This window comes from Tyto alba, unplaced genomic scaffold (assembly GCF_018691265.1).
Source record: "Tyto alba isolate M040663 unplaced genomic scaffold, T.alba_DEE_v4.0 Super-Scaffold_23, whole genome shotgun sequence".
Lineage (NCBI taxonomy): Eukaryota > Metazoa > Chordata > Aves > Strigiformes > Tytonidae > Tyto > Tyto alba.
Genome location: NW_024881297.1, coordinates 6880690 through 6896300, shown reverse-complemented (window position 1 = coordinate 6896300; position 15611 = coordinate 6880690). Strand labels below are relative to the sequence as shown.

Sequence of the window (15611 nt, the reverse complement as noted above, 5' to 3'; positions counted from 1 at the left end):
GCCGCAGCGCCCCCTGGCGGCTCCGGGCGGGTCTGCAGCCGCCGCCCGCCACCGGGCGACCGGCCCCCGCCGCCCCGAGCCGCCCCCCCCCACCCCACCGGGGGTACGGGCGGGGAACCAGGAGAGGGAGACCGGGCGGACTCCGGGGCTGGGGGGTTTCCGTGCAACCCAGAAACCCCGTTTAGGAGGCGGGGCGGGCGCTCCGGGGGCGGGCGCAGGCCGGCGCGGCGCTCCCCGCCGCCGCGATCCGGTCCCCGCGCAGCCGCAGGGGGAAGCGCCCGCCGCCGCCGCCGCTGCCGCCATGGGCGTGCTGCCGGTGCCGGCGGAGGTGCGCGCCATCCTGCTGGACATCGAGGGCACCACCACCCCCATCGCCTTCGTCCAGGTGAGACCCGGCGGGGCGGCCCGGAGCCCCGCTGGTACTGCCGGGGGGGGGGGGGGCTCCCGTAGCACCACCCGGTTTTACCGGGGTCACCCCCAGCCCTGGCAGCCGCGGTGGGGTTGGGGGAGGTGGGGGGGGGGGATGCTGTGTGGCCCAAATTTCTGTGACCGCAAGTCCCCCCCTCGCTCGTACGGCCGCCCGGCGGAGGGGGAAGCGCCTCTCCCAGGGTAAGGGCAGGCCTGAGTTTCCTCCGCGTTTTCTGTGTTTTCCTGCAAGAAGCTGCATCGCGTTTTACCGATCGCCTCCCTCTTTTGTGGGCAGGAGAACAGAGAATTATTCAGATCCAGAGCAGTTCAGTAAATTTTTTTTTTTTTTTTTTTTCGTGGATATGGGGCCGTTGGAGTCTCAGCCTCATTTAGGAAAAGCCCTGGGGCATCACTGTTGCCCAGGTGGCTGGAGCTGCAGCATCTCACCCGAGTTTGCAGAGAGCCTGAAGTACTATGTCAGGGTTGCCCGCTGCCTTTTGCCTCCAAATGGGTGGTACAGTCAGATGCCTCCAGTATCACCAGTGGTGTCTGTTCCTCCTCCAGCACGCACAGGACCGGTACAGGGGGAGGGTAGCACAGAGATCAGATCCAGTGTGCCATGAGAAAGATTACACTAACAGCAGATGTGCATGAGTGGCTTCCCTTGCCTAGGAGGAGGCCTAAGACTTGAAATTGCTGGTTAAGGTGCAGAAACTAGGGGACTGGGAAAGGTTGGGAGGCCAGCAGGAGGCATCGGGACAAACACTCTAAACATGCTATTAAAATTTGCAGTTCTCCAATCGCTACGGGTCCCTCCTCTGCGAGAGGTTTTGGTCCCTAACCAGGCTTGTATGCTTCACAGGAGGGAGCAATTTGCTTGTATTTAAGACGCTAAACAGAACTATCCCTGCGCCTGCCATTAACCTGCATTTCTCCAGGAGACATTGTAGATTTTGGTGGATCTTTTTTGCCAGTAGTTTACGAATGTGCTTTGTGACCAACATGATGCGTGGAGGGGTAAAGGCTCTTGCCAGGCGTTCTAGGTGTTTCTGATAACACAGTTTAACGGATGAACAGCATGACCTACATCCCTTCTGTCCATGTTCTTCCAGTGCTCTTGAAGAAACTTCAAGTCTAGATGCCACTACAGCTGCCTCCCTCCCCTCGATATCTTTCAATGTAAACAATTTGAACAACTCAGATTTCTTACTAAGCATCTAACAGAGCAACAGAGTTGGTTATATCCACCTTGAATCTGTTTTGCTGTCATGCAAATAACATGCAGTATGCCTGAGATGGTTTCCTACTCAAAGTCTTTCTGTTGCAGGGAGGCCAAATGAGTTCTGGTTCTCAAAAAAACTCAGTTTGCTGGAAATCCTGAAAATGCTTGAAACAAGTTATTTCACTTGGACTTCCAGTTAACCTCCACAATTTCTATTTCCCTTTTAAAAGGTCCACTGCTGTTTTTGCAGGCATTTTATTCTTTATTATTGAAGGATTTTATTTAATCCTTTCTTTAGTATTAGAAGTACTGAATATGCAAAGTAAGGAAATAGGATGAGCCAGTTGATGGGTGGATTAAGGAAAGATACCAGAAAAGAGAATATTTGGTGGCCCCTAGTTTCCTCTTTTGCTGGGTCCACCCTGGCAGAGAAAAGTAGATGGCAGGGGAGACATGTAATTTGATAAACTACATTCTCTGGGATTTGCCAGATGTGCTGTAAAAGAGCAGATTGTCATCGAACTTTGTGACAGTTTGCATGGACATCGAGAGGAAAATTGACCCTGGTCGCTTGAAATCCTACAAGCTCTAATTACAGCGTGCTACGTGGGTGTCTACTGCCGGTAAAAATACCATCCTTTCTATACTGGGTTGAACATTGCTGTGAGCGGTTGCAGAGGCTTCGGAGGGCTGTCAGAGTGTGTTTGCTGATGTCTGTTTTACCACCCTGCCAAGCTGTGTTGGGGCAGCCACATCAGGGGCTGGCCGTGGCCGAGTAGCCCGGCTGTCGGGGCGATAGCACTCATCTCCCCGGCACGCGTGGGAGAGGGACAAAGCCTGTGCACGAGCAGGCTCGGGTCTCCTGCTAGCCAAGGTAGAAGAGAAGCAGGTGAACTTACAAGGGTCAGTAACAGCCCCAGTTAAACCTATTCAGGAGTTTGCAGCTGCCAGCTTTTGCTGAAAGCTGAAGTCTTGGAGATAGAGGTATTTCCTTGCAGGACACAAGGAGTCTCTCTTCCACATAAACTCATGGCCGTTTAGACTTAGTACATCATCATGGCCTGGGATCACTTCTAACATCCATAAACTCTCTCTGCCCCACTGGCATCACTCCAGCTGTCACATGGGTGTCCCATCTCGGACCATGATCAATGCATTTGCCAGTGGGCCGAGGCTTTTACCCTTTTAAAATCCACTGAATCACAGAATACACTGCACTTTCAGAGCCTGTTCTGAAGTTTTTCTTTGTGAGCACAGAGCACTGCTTTTGGAAAGCAATTAGGACCTTTTGACATCCAAGTTGTAAGGGAAGTTAAACCAACTCAGCGAGTTGGTTGCATTTCCCAGTCGATACTCTTTAATTTCCTCCATGATTTAAAAGATAGTTTGAAAGCAACTAAGCTCAAATAATGGAATTGAGAGAGTGACTGGGGTATTACAAGGATGTTGATTTCCCTAGACAAGTTTGTGGTAATTTTCTAGGCATTGAAGAGATTTTCCTTTCCCTTAAATTTACATTGTTTTTAAAACATGTAACGGGGAAAATGCAATAGTGGAGTAATAGAAAATCCTGCAGTTCTGTCCCCACATCATGCTCTCCGGACCACCATTTTCTTAATTCAGTAAGAAGTTAAAGTTGACATGCAGAGAGGAGAGATGAGCTTGGGTTGGTTTCCTCCCATCTCCTCCCCATCCCAAATTTTTCCCAGCTAAGAAGAACTCGGTTCTGTACCTGAAGGAAGGAGCTCTCTGCCCTCCCCTTGTCCTGAGGCTCTTCCTGCAACCAGAGATGCTGTCGCAGTGGCTGCTGTGGCTTCTCAGTTGTGAAACAGCACTGATGAGAGCGATTTGTAATTCTTTCTGGTTGCTCTTGGGATCTCCAGGAATGTTTGTCATTATCCTCTGGGACTTTTCCCTAACCCTGTTTCATTTCATTTGCAAGTGTCACTCGACTAGACTTTTCTTTTTAAAAAGGTCCTCTAGCTCTGGTGAGAGGTTGAGATGTGTTTTCAGAACAACCTTCATAAGGAGAAGCACCCCATTAAAAATAGAGTATTATAACTTCTCAGTTCACAGTACATACACAGTCAGTCTTGTACTCCTCAGCTGATGGGAACTTGGGGTCATGTCTGCCATTTGAGACATTTTTTGGCAAGCCCAGAAAAAGTTATCACCCACCTTTCCACCCTGGGATTCAAAAGTTGCAGCTACATAAGCGTTTGTGCATTAATCTTGGCCCGAGGTTGGCTCTGGCCTGCGACCAGGCAAACACCCTTGGCAGGCAGTTGCACAAGCTGCAGTACTGAAGGGAAAGCTGGAGCAGGGAAAATAACTGTACACACCAGCATGTGCAACCGGTTGCTTTGAAAACAAGTCAGCCTTACCTCTGCCAGGTTAAAGGAGCTGCCTGTTTTTCTTGTATGCCGCCAGGAGACCTTGTTCCCTTACATCAAAGAGAACGTGAAGGAGTATCTGCGCGCTCACTGGGAGGAGGAGGAGTGCCAGCGGGACATCGGACTTCTGAGGAAACAGGTTAAGTGGTGGAGCTGCACTGTGGCTCTCTGGGTTTTCACAGCATGCCTGGGACTTCAGGTCACTTGGACTCCTCCTGTCACCCAACACGAGCCCATATCTCTCTTTGTCCCAAATGGAGGCTGGTTGCTTTAATGGGCAAAAGCCTGAGGTTGTGCTCAGGAAGGGCTAGTGCTTGGTAGGCAGCAGCTCAGCTGCTTCCCTCAGCTTGCCTTGGTCTTCATGGCCCCTGAGCAGGCGTTGAACCACGGCTTTTCAGCCTTGTGCCTGCACTGTGCCCTTTTGCTGAATCTACCACCCGCAGCTTTCACGCGCCGGTTTGGGAAGCAGCACGGAGGGGTGGCCAAGTACTTGTCCTGCACAGGGCAGTGTATCCTGCCTCTGTACAGGGACTTTGCATCAATTTGAATCCTGTGGCTGTCTGAAGCCAACAGATACATTTGCTTCCTTGCCTTAATTTCAGTAATACTTAAGCAAGTCTAATTCTCATTAGAGTATTTACTATACAGCTACCATAGTGCTGGTTGTTTGATTTGGAAAGTACAATCCAAGCAAGTGTTTCTAGACACTACTGAAGTCTGAATTTCCAATTGAGAAAAGCATTCAAACAATGTTGTAACCCTTCATGTGAAAAGCAATTCAAGCTGTGTCCTGCGCAGAGGCGTGTTGATACAGGTCTTAGACCCCTTTCCAAAACTGAGGTGTTGAGACCACTCAACCTCTCCCCTCACCTCTTTTTGTCATGGATGATTTCCAGGCTCAGGAGGACTCCAGCTTGGATGGGGCTGTGCCAATCCCTCTGGAGAGCGGCAGCGGGGAAGAGGAGCTGGAGCGGGTCATCCAGGCCATCGTAGACAATGTGCACTGGCAGATGTCCCTGGACAGGAAGACGACAGCACTGAAGCAGCTGCAGGGTCACATGTGGAGGGCAGCCTATGCAACTGGGCACATCAAAGGAGAGTGAGTAATTGTGTGAGTAGTTGTGTGCCCCTTTCCCTGGGGTGGCTATGGGGGTGCATCTTTCCTAAACTTCTGTTAGTAGTATAGCTGCAGAAGCTATTCCTGGAAACAGCCCCACAGACAAATGCAAATACGATTACTACCTCGGTGAAGACGCCAATACATTTACATTCAGTCGTGGCTTAAGTCAGGCCACTGCTGTCATGAAACCAACTGCCAGCACTTAATTTAAAACTTGATCATGCAGTGAAACAACTCCATTGAGCTTAATTGTTGGATCTGGGGACCCAAAAGTTTACAGTAGCCTTGGGGCTGACCGAGTTGTCTCAGTCCCCACTGGCAAGATGACAAGTGGGTGAGAGTGTTTCTCCTTAAGGAATATTTGGCAGGTACATGCTGAGGAACAGCCAATTCTCTAGCTGCCTGGGCAGGGTCCATAAAGGAGACATGGTCTGAGAAACAGAACAAGGTAATAGAGGTGTGACATGGGGACATGATCCCACAGCTGGTGGAACATTCATCTGAGACAACTATGTTCTGCATAAAAAATTCAGAAAATGTCTCGGTATTTCTCCATAGAGGTTTCTTGGTAAACCAAGAGACTGAGGCACAAATATGAACTACTTACAGTTCTCCATTTTGCATTTTTTTATCCCTGAATTGCACTCACATTTTAGAACAAGCCTAAACAAGCCAAGGTTGCAGGGTCAGGTCCTTTCAGTTGTTTCCTCCTGCTTTGTCTCTTACCTGAGCGTTTCCTGCCTTTCCACTTCTTTTTGTCTTCAGGCTCCTCTTTATCTTTCAGCCACAACAGGAGGGTGCATAAGTAGGGACAGCTGGAGTTAAGCCTGATCGTCTTATTTAGATCAAGATATACTTGGTTAAACTATGCATTTCAAGTTCCTAGGGAAGTAAAACAAACCCTTAAGTTCACACAGTGTTTTGCCAAAGCAAGAATGAAGAATAAGGAAAAGAGCTCACAAAAAAATCTAAACATCCATCAGAGAAAGCAACAAAACCCAAAAGCAAGGCAAGAGGGACAGCCATCCTGTTGGTTTGCATTTTAGAAATAGGGCTAATTGTCTTATAGTGGCCCAAAAACTGCAGAGCTAGCCTTGCTGCTTGGCAGCATCCAAGGAGTGAGATCTCTAAAGTCTCCCTGCCACACAACTGTATCTGGTACACCAGTGTCTGAAATCCAGGCACTGGATTCAACATGTGAAAACGTGACGGTGGCTGGGAGTTTCTGCAGGTGCTGTGCAACCTCAAAATATTTTCATCTGACACCAGAGACATTTAATAAATAACTATGAAAAAAAGTGAATTTTTTTAAAATATGTAACATAACAAGGCCCTGAGCGGGTGGCCAAGAACCTGAAGAAAGGGCCAGCTGATTGCCACAAGTCTGCAAAACTGAGCCCAGTGCCTCCTTTTGCATCTATTTGGAGTCCTCTTTCTTCAGGCATTCAGGTGCTCAGATCCCCTTTTCAGGGTAGTTAGTACCTTTGGGCCTTGGCCCAAGCGGCCACACAGAGCTGTGCAGTGCAGGTGAGAAGGTTGCAGTTTGGACTGGGATGAAAACTCAGTTCCCTGGGGATCACGTCTCCTCCAGCTCCCCTCTCCATCCTTCTGCCATATCAAACCCGAGCCCCCCCCTGCCCTTCTGAGGCTGTTCGTGGCCCTTCCTTATCAACCAGCACATGTATTATTGAGGGATTCCTTGTCGGTCTCACTTTGTCCCTCTTGAGCATCCTCTAGCATACAGTTTCCCCAGGTATGTGGGTCATCTTTTAAATATCCTTTACATACAAAGAGCTTTTACAATCTTTAAGTGCAGCGCTGGAGAGGCTGCATAGTATAAAGGAGAAGGGTATGAGGGAACTGACAGACATGTCTGTTAGCAGTTATGCAGCAGTTGCCTTGGCTTTGATTCTCCTTCCCTCTCTCACAGCTTTGCTCCCTGCTGCTGGGCTCGTCTTTGGGCAGCTGCTACCCGGGAGTTAGACCGAGCTCATATTTTGAGATTTGCCAGCCCATGGCTAGACCAATATCTTGCCTTCCCAGCCCTCTGCAAGGCTAGGAGAATAAGGGGAGGGATGTGCTGCCTAGTGAACAGCAGCTGGTTCACCCTTTACGGTGCAGTTGAGCCAAGGACACGTCTGGCCCACGGGTAGTACTGTACAACCTGGGTAGTACTATACAACCTGAGTTGCTGAATAGAGTAGCTCTGACCTCAGTCCCTTAGGGGACATTCCTTTCCCAAGTTGTTGTCTGGGTTCAAACAGTTCGCATAGTGCCGCTCGTTGAACTCCTGCGGTTGCAACCTCCTCTCAGCTCCTCTCGACACACCGTCAGAGCCTGAACCTGTGGGATGGGTTTGCCCCATGTGGATACAGCTTACAGCCATAGCTCTTACCAACAGGGGAACCTTTGTAGCTTGCAAGACAGGTGGGACTCAGGACGCAAGAGCCTGTCTTCTCTCTCCTCCCCCTTATTCTGCCCTCACAGAGAAAAGCACCGGGACGCCATTTTCCTCAACCTTTCCTCCCCTCTCCAAATTGAAGGGGCTGGAGAAACTCCTGCCAAATGTCTGAAACGGCTCATTAGAGCTGCTGTCTGCATAGTCAATGAGCTGCTCATTTGGCTAGAGCTAAGAACATATCACTGGCTGCTGAAATACACTCCCCAGTTGCAGAATCACTGAGCAGATTCAGAATGAACTCCTCTTGCAAACTAATGGGATAGTAGTCACAGTGCCCTGCTAAAGGTGTCCTTCCAGGTGCCTCTGGCTTTGCCCTTACCTGCTGCCCTGTTTTTTTCCAGAATCTTCGAGGACGTGGTTCCAGCCATTCGGAAGTGGCGGGAAGCAGGGATGAAGGTCTATATCTACTCCTCAGGCAGCATTGAAGCCCAGAAGCTTCTGTTTGGATACTCTACAGAAGGTGATATCCTAGAGGTAGATAGCCTTATCACCTTCCTTACAGCTTCTCCCTCTGCAGAGCACTTCCCTCCCACAACAGCCCTTGCTGTAACACTTTGTGAATAGAGTCCGGGACAGGAAGGTGGGTTTGACCTGCAGGAGTTAAGCTCAGCCAGTTGAGTATGCGAGCAGGGCTGCATCAGCCCCCCGTTACTGTGGTAGGAAGGAAAGGGGACGTCTCGCTCAGGAGCAGGGTTTAGCCCTGCTCTTCAGGTGACACTCAGCAACTGCCTTTACTTTTCGCTCTCTTTCAGCTCTTTGATGGCCACTTTGATACCAAAATAGGTCCCAAGGTAGAAAGTGAGAGCTACAGAAGGATTGCCGCCAGTATTGGGTGCATGAACAACAACATCCTCTTCCTGACAGATGTCCCTCGAGGTAAGTGGCCTGCCAGTCCTGCTGGCTCTCACCTGTGCAAGGGAGGCAGATGCTCTTTAAATGCACGCTGCTGACTTGTCACAAGCACCCCAGAAATGCTGCAGACCACCTTGCTTCAGTGGCATCCCCCTAACTGCTGCCGTGCTCCTTCCTTACGCATCCAGGCTCTCACACAGCCACGGGATATCTCTGAACAGCACTGCAGTGAGGGAAAATAGGTCAAATAGAAAACCTGCCCTTGCACCAGCAAGCAAGGAGACGGTTAAAACAGAGCGTTTGCTGAAGCAGTTGGTGTGTCCCATTTACAAACAGGGTCATTGGTTTTCATGACCTGCGCTTGGGGGAACAGACGGTGTCCGCTGCGCACACGTGGTGGCTGGTTCATTGTGCCACTTGCTGTTAAGTTACGTTCAGCAGCAGGAAAACATTGCTCCTGGTCACCAGGACTTGACCCCTGGAAAGCCAGGCTCAGGAAGCTAATTTAATTTCCTGCGTTTGCTGGAAACATCTTTCTGGCGGAAACGGCACTGGGTTGTGATCTCAGTCGAAGCCAGCTCATTCCCCAGGAGTTAGCACTTACCTCCTCCCCAGCCTTGGCAGCAGAGCTGGTGGGAGCTTGCAGTTACCTTCTTTTCCCTGTATCATCTTCCTACGGCCTCTTGCTGCGCTTGGGGCGTGAAGGAAGCTTGTGAGAAGTGACTCCTGGCAGGGGGTGTTGGACTCAGTAATGCCACAGCCCAGCTTCTTTGCGACAGGAATCAAACTGCGGGTGCGTGCTGCCTGCGCGGTGCCTCGGAAGCCGTCTGCTGGGAGAGGGGAGGAGGTGGTGAGGCAGCCAGCTCCCGCCCGCTCGCGTTACGCGCCAGCTGCGGTCATCCACAGAAGGTCTGCCGGGGGCTGGCCCCTCTCCAGAGCACTGCAAACACTGCACGCTCAGTCTCGGCGTTTAAAAGCACCTCGGTATTTTGGGGCATCTTCAAGCCTTAAAGACCCTCGTGCGGAGAGGTCAGTAAGCACATCTCATTTCCACTCTCCCCGCCTCTGTTTGTTTCAGAAGCCAACGCAGCTGAGGAAGCAGATACTCATGTGGCTGTGGTGATCAGACCAGGCAACGCAGGACTGACAGACGATGAGAAATCGTATTACAACCTCATCTCATCTTTCACCGAACTTTTCCTGCCTTCCTCCACTTAGGGAAAGTGGTGCATGCACAAAAGACTGTGCTTCACCCAAATCGTCCTCGTGTAACGTTAGGTAATTTTGTCCATAATCGGAATTTAAAACCAAACCCACATCGTGTCTTGGACCCACGACTAGTGCAGGCAGGTATGGATGGAGAGTGTGGTGTGGTGTCCCGTGTGCAGTAGGATGGAGGCCTGCAGCAGTCAGCTGGAGCTGGAAACAGGGTGAAGAGCATAAGCCCTGCTGTTCCTCCCCTTTCCCAGCTAGCAGTTAGCTCAGGGGATACTTCCTTCAGACTCACCCATTGAAATCTGATGCCGAGACGCCCCACCGTGAGTTCCATCATTTTTAGAAATGGTCTGTAGACAAGATCTATGTCCCCCTGCCCCCAGAGGGGCCTCCAGGGACCATTAGGGGATATGAGCTTCTTCCTGCAGACAGGGTTGCTGGCTAAGTCAAAACTTTCAAAGTCAGGGGGGTTAGGATGCCCAAAGGAAAAGGCCAAATGTGGGCTATAATACAGTAGGTTTGGGCTGCCACAGAAAAAGTCAGCCCTTGCTGCCGACAAGCTCTTTAGACCAGCAACAACTTAAATCCTGGCCGTATCCACAGCAGGGGTAGGTACCAAACAGTACAACCTGCATAGGGAAGCTGCTTAGAGCTACACAGCCAGCCTACTGGAATGAAGCAGAGTACATATAAATATAGCTTTAAAAATTAAATTCTCGACCCACCTCGCTGTTGCACTGTGGTGCTGGGCTATGGGATCCAACTGACTGATCACCAAAGTCAGCCTGAACACATTTGTGAAGTATCTCCGTGGAGCTCCTCAGTAGCCAACAGCACCCTGTCACATGTTCATAGCACTGGTCAGCTGTGAGCAAACCTTGACAAACAACTGCTCCTGATGGACACATCCTGCTGCATTTAATGAGAATTAAAACCCGACCTTTTCACCCACCCGACCTAAACTGTGCCAATTTCTTTTGGGTGGTCACAGAGCTTTTCCTAATGTAGTAAATAAAACCACAACTTCGCTTTCATGTGTTCACTCCATCCCAGTATTTAGCTTTCCTGTCTATCACCAGTGTTGCCAGCACCTAAAGGCAAATGGCTTGGTTTTTTAAACCTGTGAACAGTTTGTTTTCCTGCTTTTGCCCTCCCCTGTCCTTTTTTAAGGCAGACAACCCTATTCTGGCAAGGAAGCTCTATTATCTCCCTGACTATCTAACATCAGTAGGGGCTCGGTGAGGGTGCAGGGAGCCACAGCTAGGTTGTACCCAGTGATAGTGGAGGCAGAGGCAGCCTGAAACCCCAGTTCCCTGCTGCTGGCACTTCATGCATGGGCATCACTTGCTACTTACTTGTCTGTGCATGGCTGCACCTGAGCTCGCCCTCATGAAGAGCCAAAATAGAATACTAACACACATGTTGCCTTCCTGAGTTCTGCCTACACCGTCGGCTGTCCCTGATGAGGGAGGCTGCTCTGTAAAGAACAAACAAGAGAGGCATTTTGAGAGAAAACTACGTCGTGCCAGCATCACCTTTCTAAAACTTTGATGACAGCTGGTAAGGCTGTGAGGCAGCTAGTCTGGATGCCTTTCTGAGATGTGTAATGAGTCTGATCCTCCTCCTCCTAGAAAGAACCTGCTAATTAGCACTGTTACAATAAGTGTATCTGCATGGCTGAATACTTCCTGGCTTCCTTAAGTGTTGATTTTAATCATGACACTGTAAATACTCAGCTTTTGTTTTGCCTTTGCCATCAGAAAGCTATGCATGGGGTAGGGGACAAAAATAAAACTCACTTTCTCCATAAAAGCACTTTATTTAGTGGTCATGTTTCAGTGTATATCAGTTGTCATTGTACTGAAATGTGCTGTTAGAAATTCTTTAAGAAATGTACAAAGTTATCACCAAAACCTGAAGTTGTTTGGATTGCATATAGGAAAAGGAGAGAAAGAAAAAACAAAAATCACAATCTTTTTTTTTTCTTTGATAAAATTACAAAATATAAAATGATAAACTGAAAGTATTAATTGGTCTAAAAAAAAAAAAAAAAGTCACAGTGGACTATTTACAGTAAAACACCCTTAAAACAAGTTGCTATTTTGTGCCTCATATGCATTGAGTGTGTGCACCCGTGTAATAGGATCCCCACCTGCATCTTCTCCAGACTGTCCCCTCCTGCCCTCAGCCAGGAGGAGCTCCCCAGATGGGCTGCTGGGGAGCCCTGCACCTCACACTGCCGCGTCCCTGGGCCACCCTGGGGAGCCCTGCGCCTTAGCTGCTGTGCCCTTGGGCCACCCTCAGCACATCCCCCTAGGAAAGCTGCTCACTATTGACATGGCCACAAAGGGGGAGGCCTGCTGCGGTCCAGCAACAACCCTCCATTGGCTGGAGAGGCTCTGGATTTGTAACAGCTGTCGGAACAAGTTTTGGCCCACAGAAGATAAAGTAAAGGGCTGGCTGAAAGCTTTCTACATACACTAGTTTCGACAGAAGTTTTTCTCAACTGTTTCTCCTTTCAGGAGAGGCCTCTGACCTTTGCAGAAGGCTGAATGCCCTTGTGCCTTTTCCCTCTCTGTCAGAAATGCCACAGTGCAGTACGATTTCCCCTTCAAATGCCTTTTGCCACGATTTTAATTTCTGCTTATTCTTCTGCAGCTCAGACAAGATGTAAATCTAAACTGAGCCTGACTTGCGGAGGAAAAGAGGAGGCACATTCATGAGAAGCAACTCCCATTGCTCCCCTGCCTAGCCAATACATCAGCCTTCCTAAAATCAGGTTTTCAAACAGGGGCTTTGAGCTCCTGCTTTTTCTTTGAAAACAGACCTGTTTGAAAACCTCCCTTCAGGGAGGGGGAAGCCCTTCTGGTTTTGCTGTTCCTTTCAGACATATCACCCAACCTCCGGGACAGAACTGCTTCCCTGCACCTTGGAAGCCCGCTTAAATCTGTGGCAGACTCCACTCAGGACATCTGGCCACCCTGAGGGGTCCACAGCCCAGGCCTAGTGTCGGCATGCCTGAAGTTTGACTTGAAGTACACAAGGAACAAAACCAAACCCTGTGCCCAGAACCACCAGCAACGGTTCTGTTCTCACTGCAGGCGAGCCCAGTGTCTCTAACACAAGGTCTTACCCCTCAGTGAACAAAAAAAAAAAAAAAAGCTTTTGAAATATTACACACAGTATGTGGTAGAAGCACTACACACTTAAGAAAAGCAGGCTTTTCTGGGTTATCTTCAGAGCACACAGGCATTCCCATCTTAATTCAGCACCTCACTTCCCCCAGTTCCTTCTGTTGAGTCCGAAACACGGAGCTGAGCACAGCACCCCACTGCCATCTCCTCTGGCCTGGGGACGGTCTGCCCAGCGGCAAGACTCCATCGGCCAAGTCCCACTTCCTGATCACAGCACAGGTTCTCCCAAACCCAGCTTTACCGTCAGCTGCTTTCCAGGCTGGAAGAAATGCCTGCCTGCTCTCCATAAAAGCCAGTCAGTTTGGGTCTTCCACTGTCCAATTCCAAGTCCAGAAGAAACAGACACTCCTTCTCACCCTACCAAGTTACACCAGTTGGCAGCAAAGAAAACAACACAAGAAACATGAAAGATGCAGTCTGGGGACTCAGGAACCTCCTGAAGGCTCTTGGTGCCCGGGAAAGTCTGTTTCCTTCATCTCCTCCTCTGCAGAACAGGCTGAGGAGTGCCTGTGTCGGAGGGGCATCGCAAGGACTGGCTGTTGAATGTTTTGAACAACAGGAGTGTGACGGAGCCACTCAGGAAGAGTCACTGGTAGTACAAACTAAACAGCTTGTGCTCTCATGCTGCTGCTGAGAAGGATCCACTCTTCCAGTTGACAGCTATTTCTGTTTGGCTCTTAATGAGACAGCCACCCTCAGAGCCCTTCGGCAACACAATCATGATTGCACATAAAACAAACTCATAAAAAAAGTGTAAATGAGGTCATGTTTAACCCATGAGACCACACCTGCCCCCCTCCCCCCCTGCCAGAGGACAGGCTACACCTGATCTGTCTGGTACTCAGAGGCTTCTGATAAGCTTTCGGAAAAGCTCAGAAAGTTTTCCTGGTACTCAGAACAAACGATCTCAAATCTGTAGTGCCTGAACTCCACTGCAAAGGTGCCAAAGTAGCACAGGAAACACATGACCAGGCCCCACTGGATCCTGGAAGCATGCATGTGAATGCCCTGTGCCATAAGGATGAAATCTGGAAGAGGAAAGTCAAGGAGAACTCGTGGGAGCAGAGACACCAACCAGGATGAGAGAAAGCCAACAGCAAAGACAAAAAAGTCTTAACAATCAAAGCCACTCAGATGACAGCCAACTCAGCCATCATCAGGAGAGCACGAATGTGGTGTCAGGGATATCAGGTGTCCAACAATGGCCATGGAGCACAGCAGCTCTCCTATATTCCTGTTGGGACCAGAGCTTCCTGATCCCAACTCAGGCTGATAAACATTTAGAGGGAAAGACTTAGGTGCAGAGAAGTCAATGACTTGCTTGAACATCCAAATAGCCAGTGACAGAGCCAGCAAGCTGGGGATCTGGCTGTGGGCCCCTACCTGCCAGGAGCCTCCCAGTGGGAACTGGATCAGATCTCTGCACCACAGGCAATGGGAACACCTTTCAACCTACACTGTGCAATCTTTCTTTCTCCTTAGATCACCTGAAAAATCATCCCTTTCTGTGAAATCCGGAAGCATCAGGCTACACAGTATGGCATGTTTTACTGAAAGGAAAAACAGTGTTTGGGTCGGAGCCAGAAACTGTCCTCCAGGTTTACGCACCCATGTACTCGGGCTGCATGTCGCCTGGCATCAGGGTCTCACGGATGTGCCTCAGAGGTTGTGTCAGAGTACTCCATAAAAGCAATTCTCAGCTCCCGTAAGTCAGAGGACACCTGAGCTGGGGACCTGCCCTAGCCCAATGTACATCTCCTCTAAACCTACTGGCTCTCCTGTCTTTCAGGATTTCCTCTGCACTCCACGAATGCAGGATCACAGATCTTCACAGGTAAAACCATCAAACAAGCAGCCTCTCCCATGCTTTGACTGCACAAAGCAGGTAATCGGAGATAACCCAGCATGTCAGTACAGGAGCAGCTACACCCTGGCTTATCTGGCTGCTCCTGCTTCAGCCTGGCAGAAACCTCCAAAGGCAGTAGCACAGCAGGAGACCAGCCCAGCTCCTTGCATGCAGCCCTATCCCAGTGTGCTGGGTTTGTGTGGTGGGGGTTTTGCTAGCCGGGGAGGGGGCTACAGTGGTGGCCCCTGTGAGAAGCTTCTTGAAGCTCCCCCGGCTCCAAGTCAGACCCACCTCTGCCCCAGGCTGAGCCAGTTAGCGACAGTGGCTGCACCTCTGTGATAACATATTTAAGAAGGGGAACCTGAGAGAGGGTGGGAACTTGTGAGGAGGAGTTATAAGAAGGACAAACACCCAGGTCAGTGGAAGGAAGGAGAAGGAAGGGGGGGAGGTGTGCCGGAGCAGAGACCCCTGTATCCCGTGGTGAGACAGCAGGGCCGCCCCCCTGCCACCCATGGAGGTCCACGGTGGAGCAGAGGCCGACCTGAAGCCTGTGGAGGAGCCCACGCCAGGACAGGCGTCTGTGCTTAAAGGAGGCCGGGACTCTGAGGGGAGAAGCAGCCCCCGCTGTTGTGGTTCAGCGCTGGGAGGGCTGCAACACGCGGGGGGGACCCACGCCGGAGCAGCTCGGGAACGGCTGCGGCCCGTGGGGAGGCCTCACTGTGGAGAAGGTTCATGGAGGGCTGTCTGCAGGGAGAGGGGAGCCCCGGGGAGCAGGGGAGGGGTGGGCAGCGTTCACCCCACCTCCTGAGCAGGAAGGAGCGGCGAGCTGGCTGTAACCCCCATCCCCTGCCCCTGCGCCGCTGGGGGAGGAGGGGGAGAGATGGGGAGCAGAGCTGAGCC

General features: G+C 50.5%; 2 protein-coding genes across 5 annotated transcripts in view; one reads left to right on the top strand and one right to left on the bottom strand.

The window, feature by feature from the left end:
* The first annotated feature begins 23 nt into the window (after positions 1–23).
* Positions 24–11483, top strand: ENOPH1 (enolase-phosphatase 1). The gene is made up of 6 exons (XM_032997992.2): positions 24–385; positions 4061–4162; positions 4920–5122; positions 7946–8078; positions 8357–8480; positions 9535–11483. The coding sequence occupies exons 1-6, from the start codon at positions 302–304 to the stop codon at positions 9672–9674; spliced, it is 786 nt and encodes a 261-aa protein (XP_032853883.2). The 5' UTR covers positions 24–301; the 3' UTR covers positions 9675–11483.
* The window catches only part of TMEM150C (transmembrane protein 150C), a 25753-nt gene continuing 21612 nt past the window's right edge, over positions 11471–15611 (bottom strand). For all 4 annotated transcript variants that reach the window (XM_042797031.1, XM_032997995.2, XM_032997994.2 and 1 more), the window contains exon 9: positions 11471–13893. In XM_042797031.1, the coding sequence (XP_042652965.1) occupies positions 13685–13893 (209 nt within the window). In that variant the 3' untranslated portion in view covers positions 11471–13684. The remainder of the gene's footprint in view (positions 13894–15611) is intronic.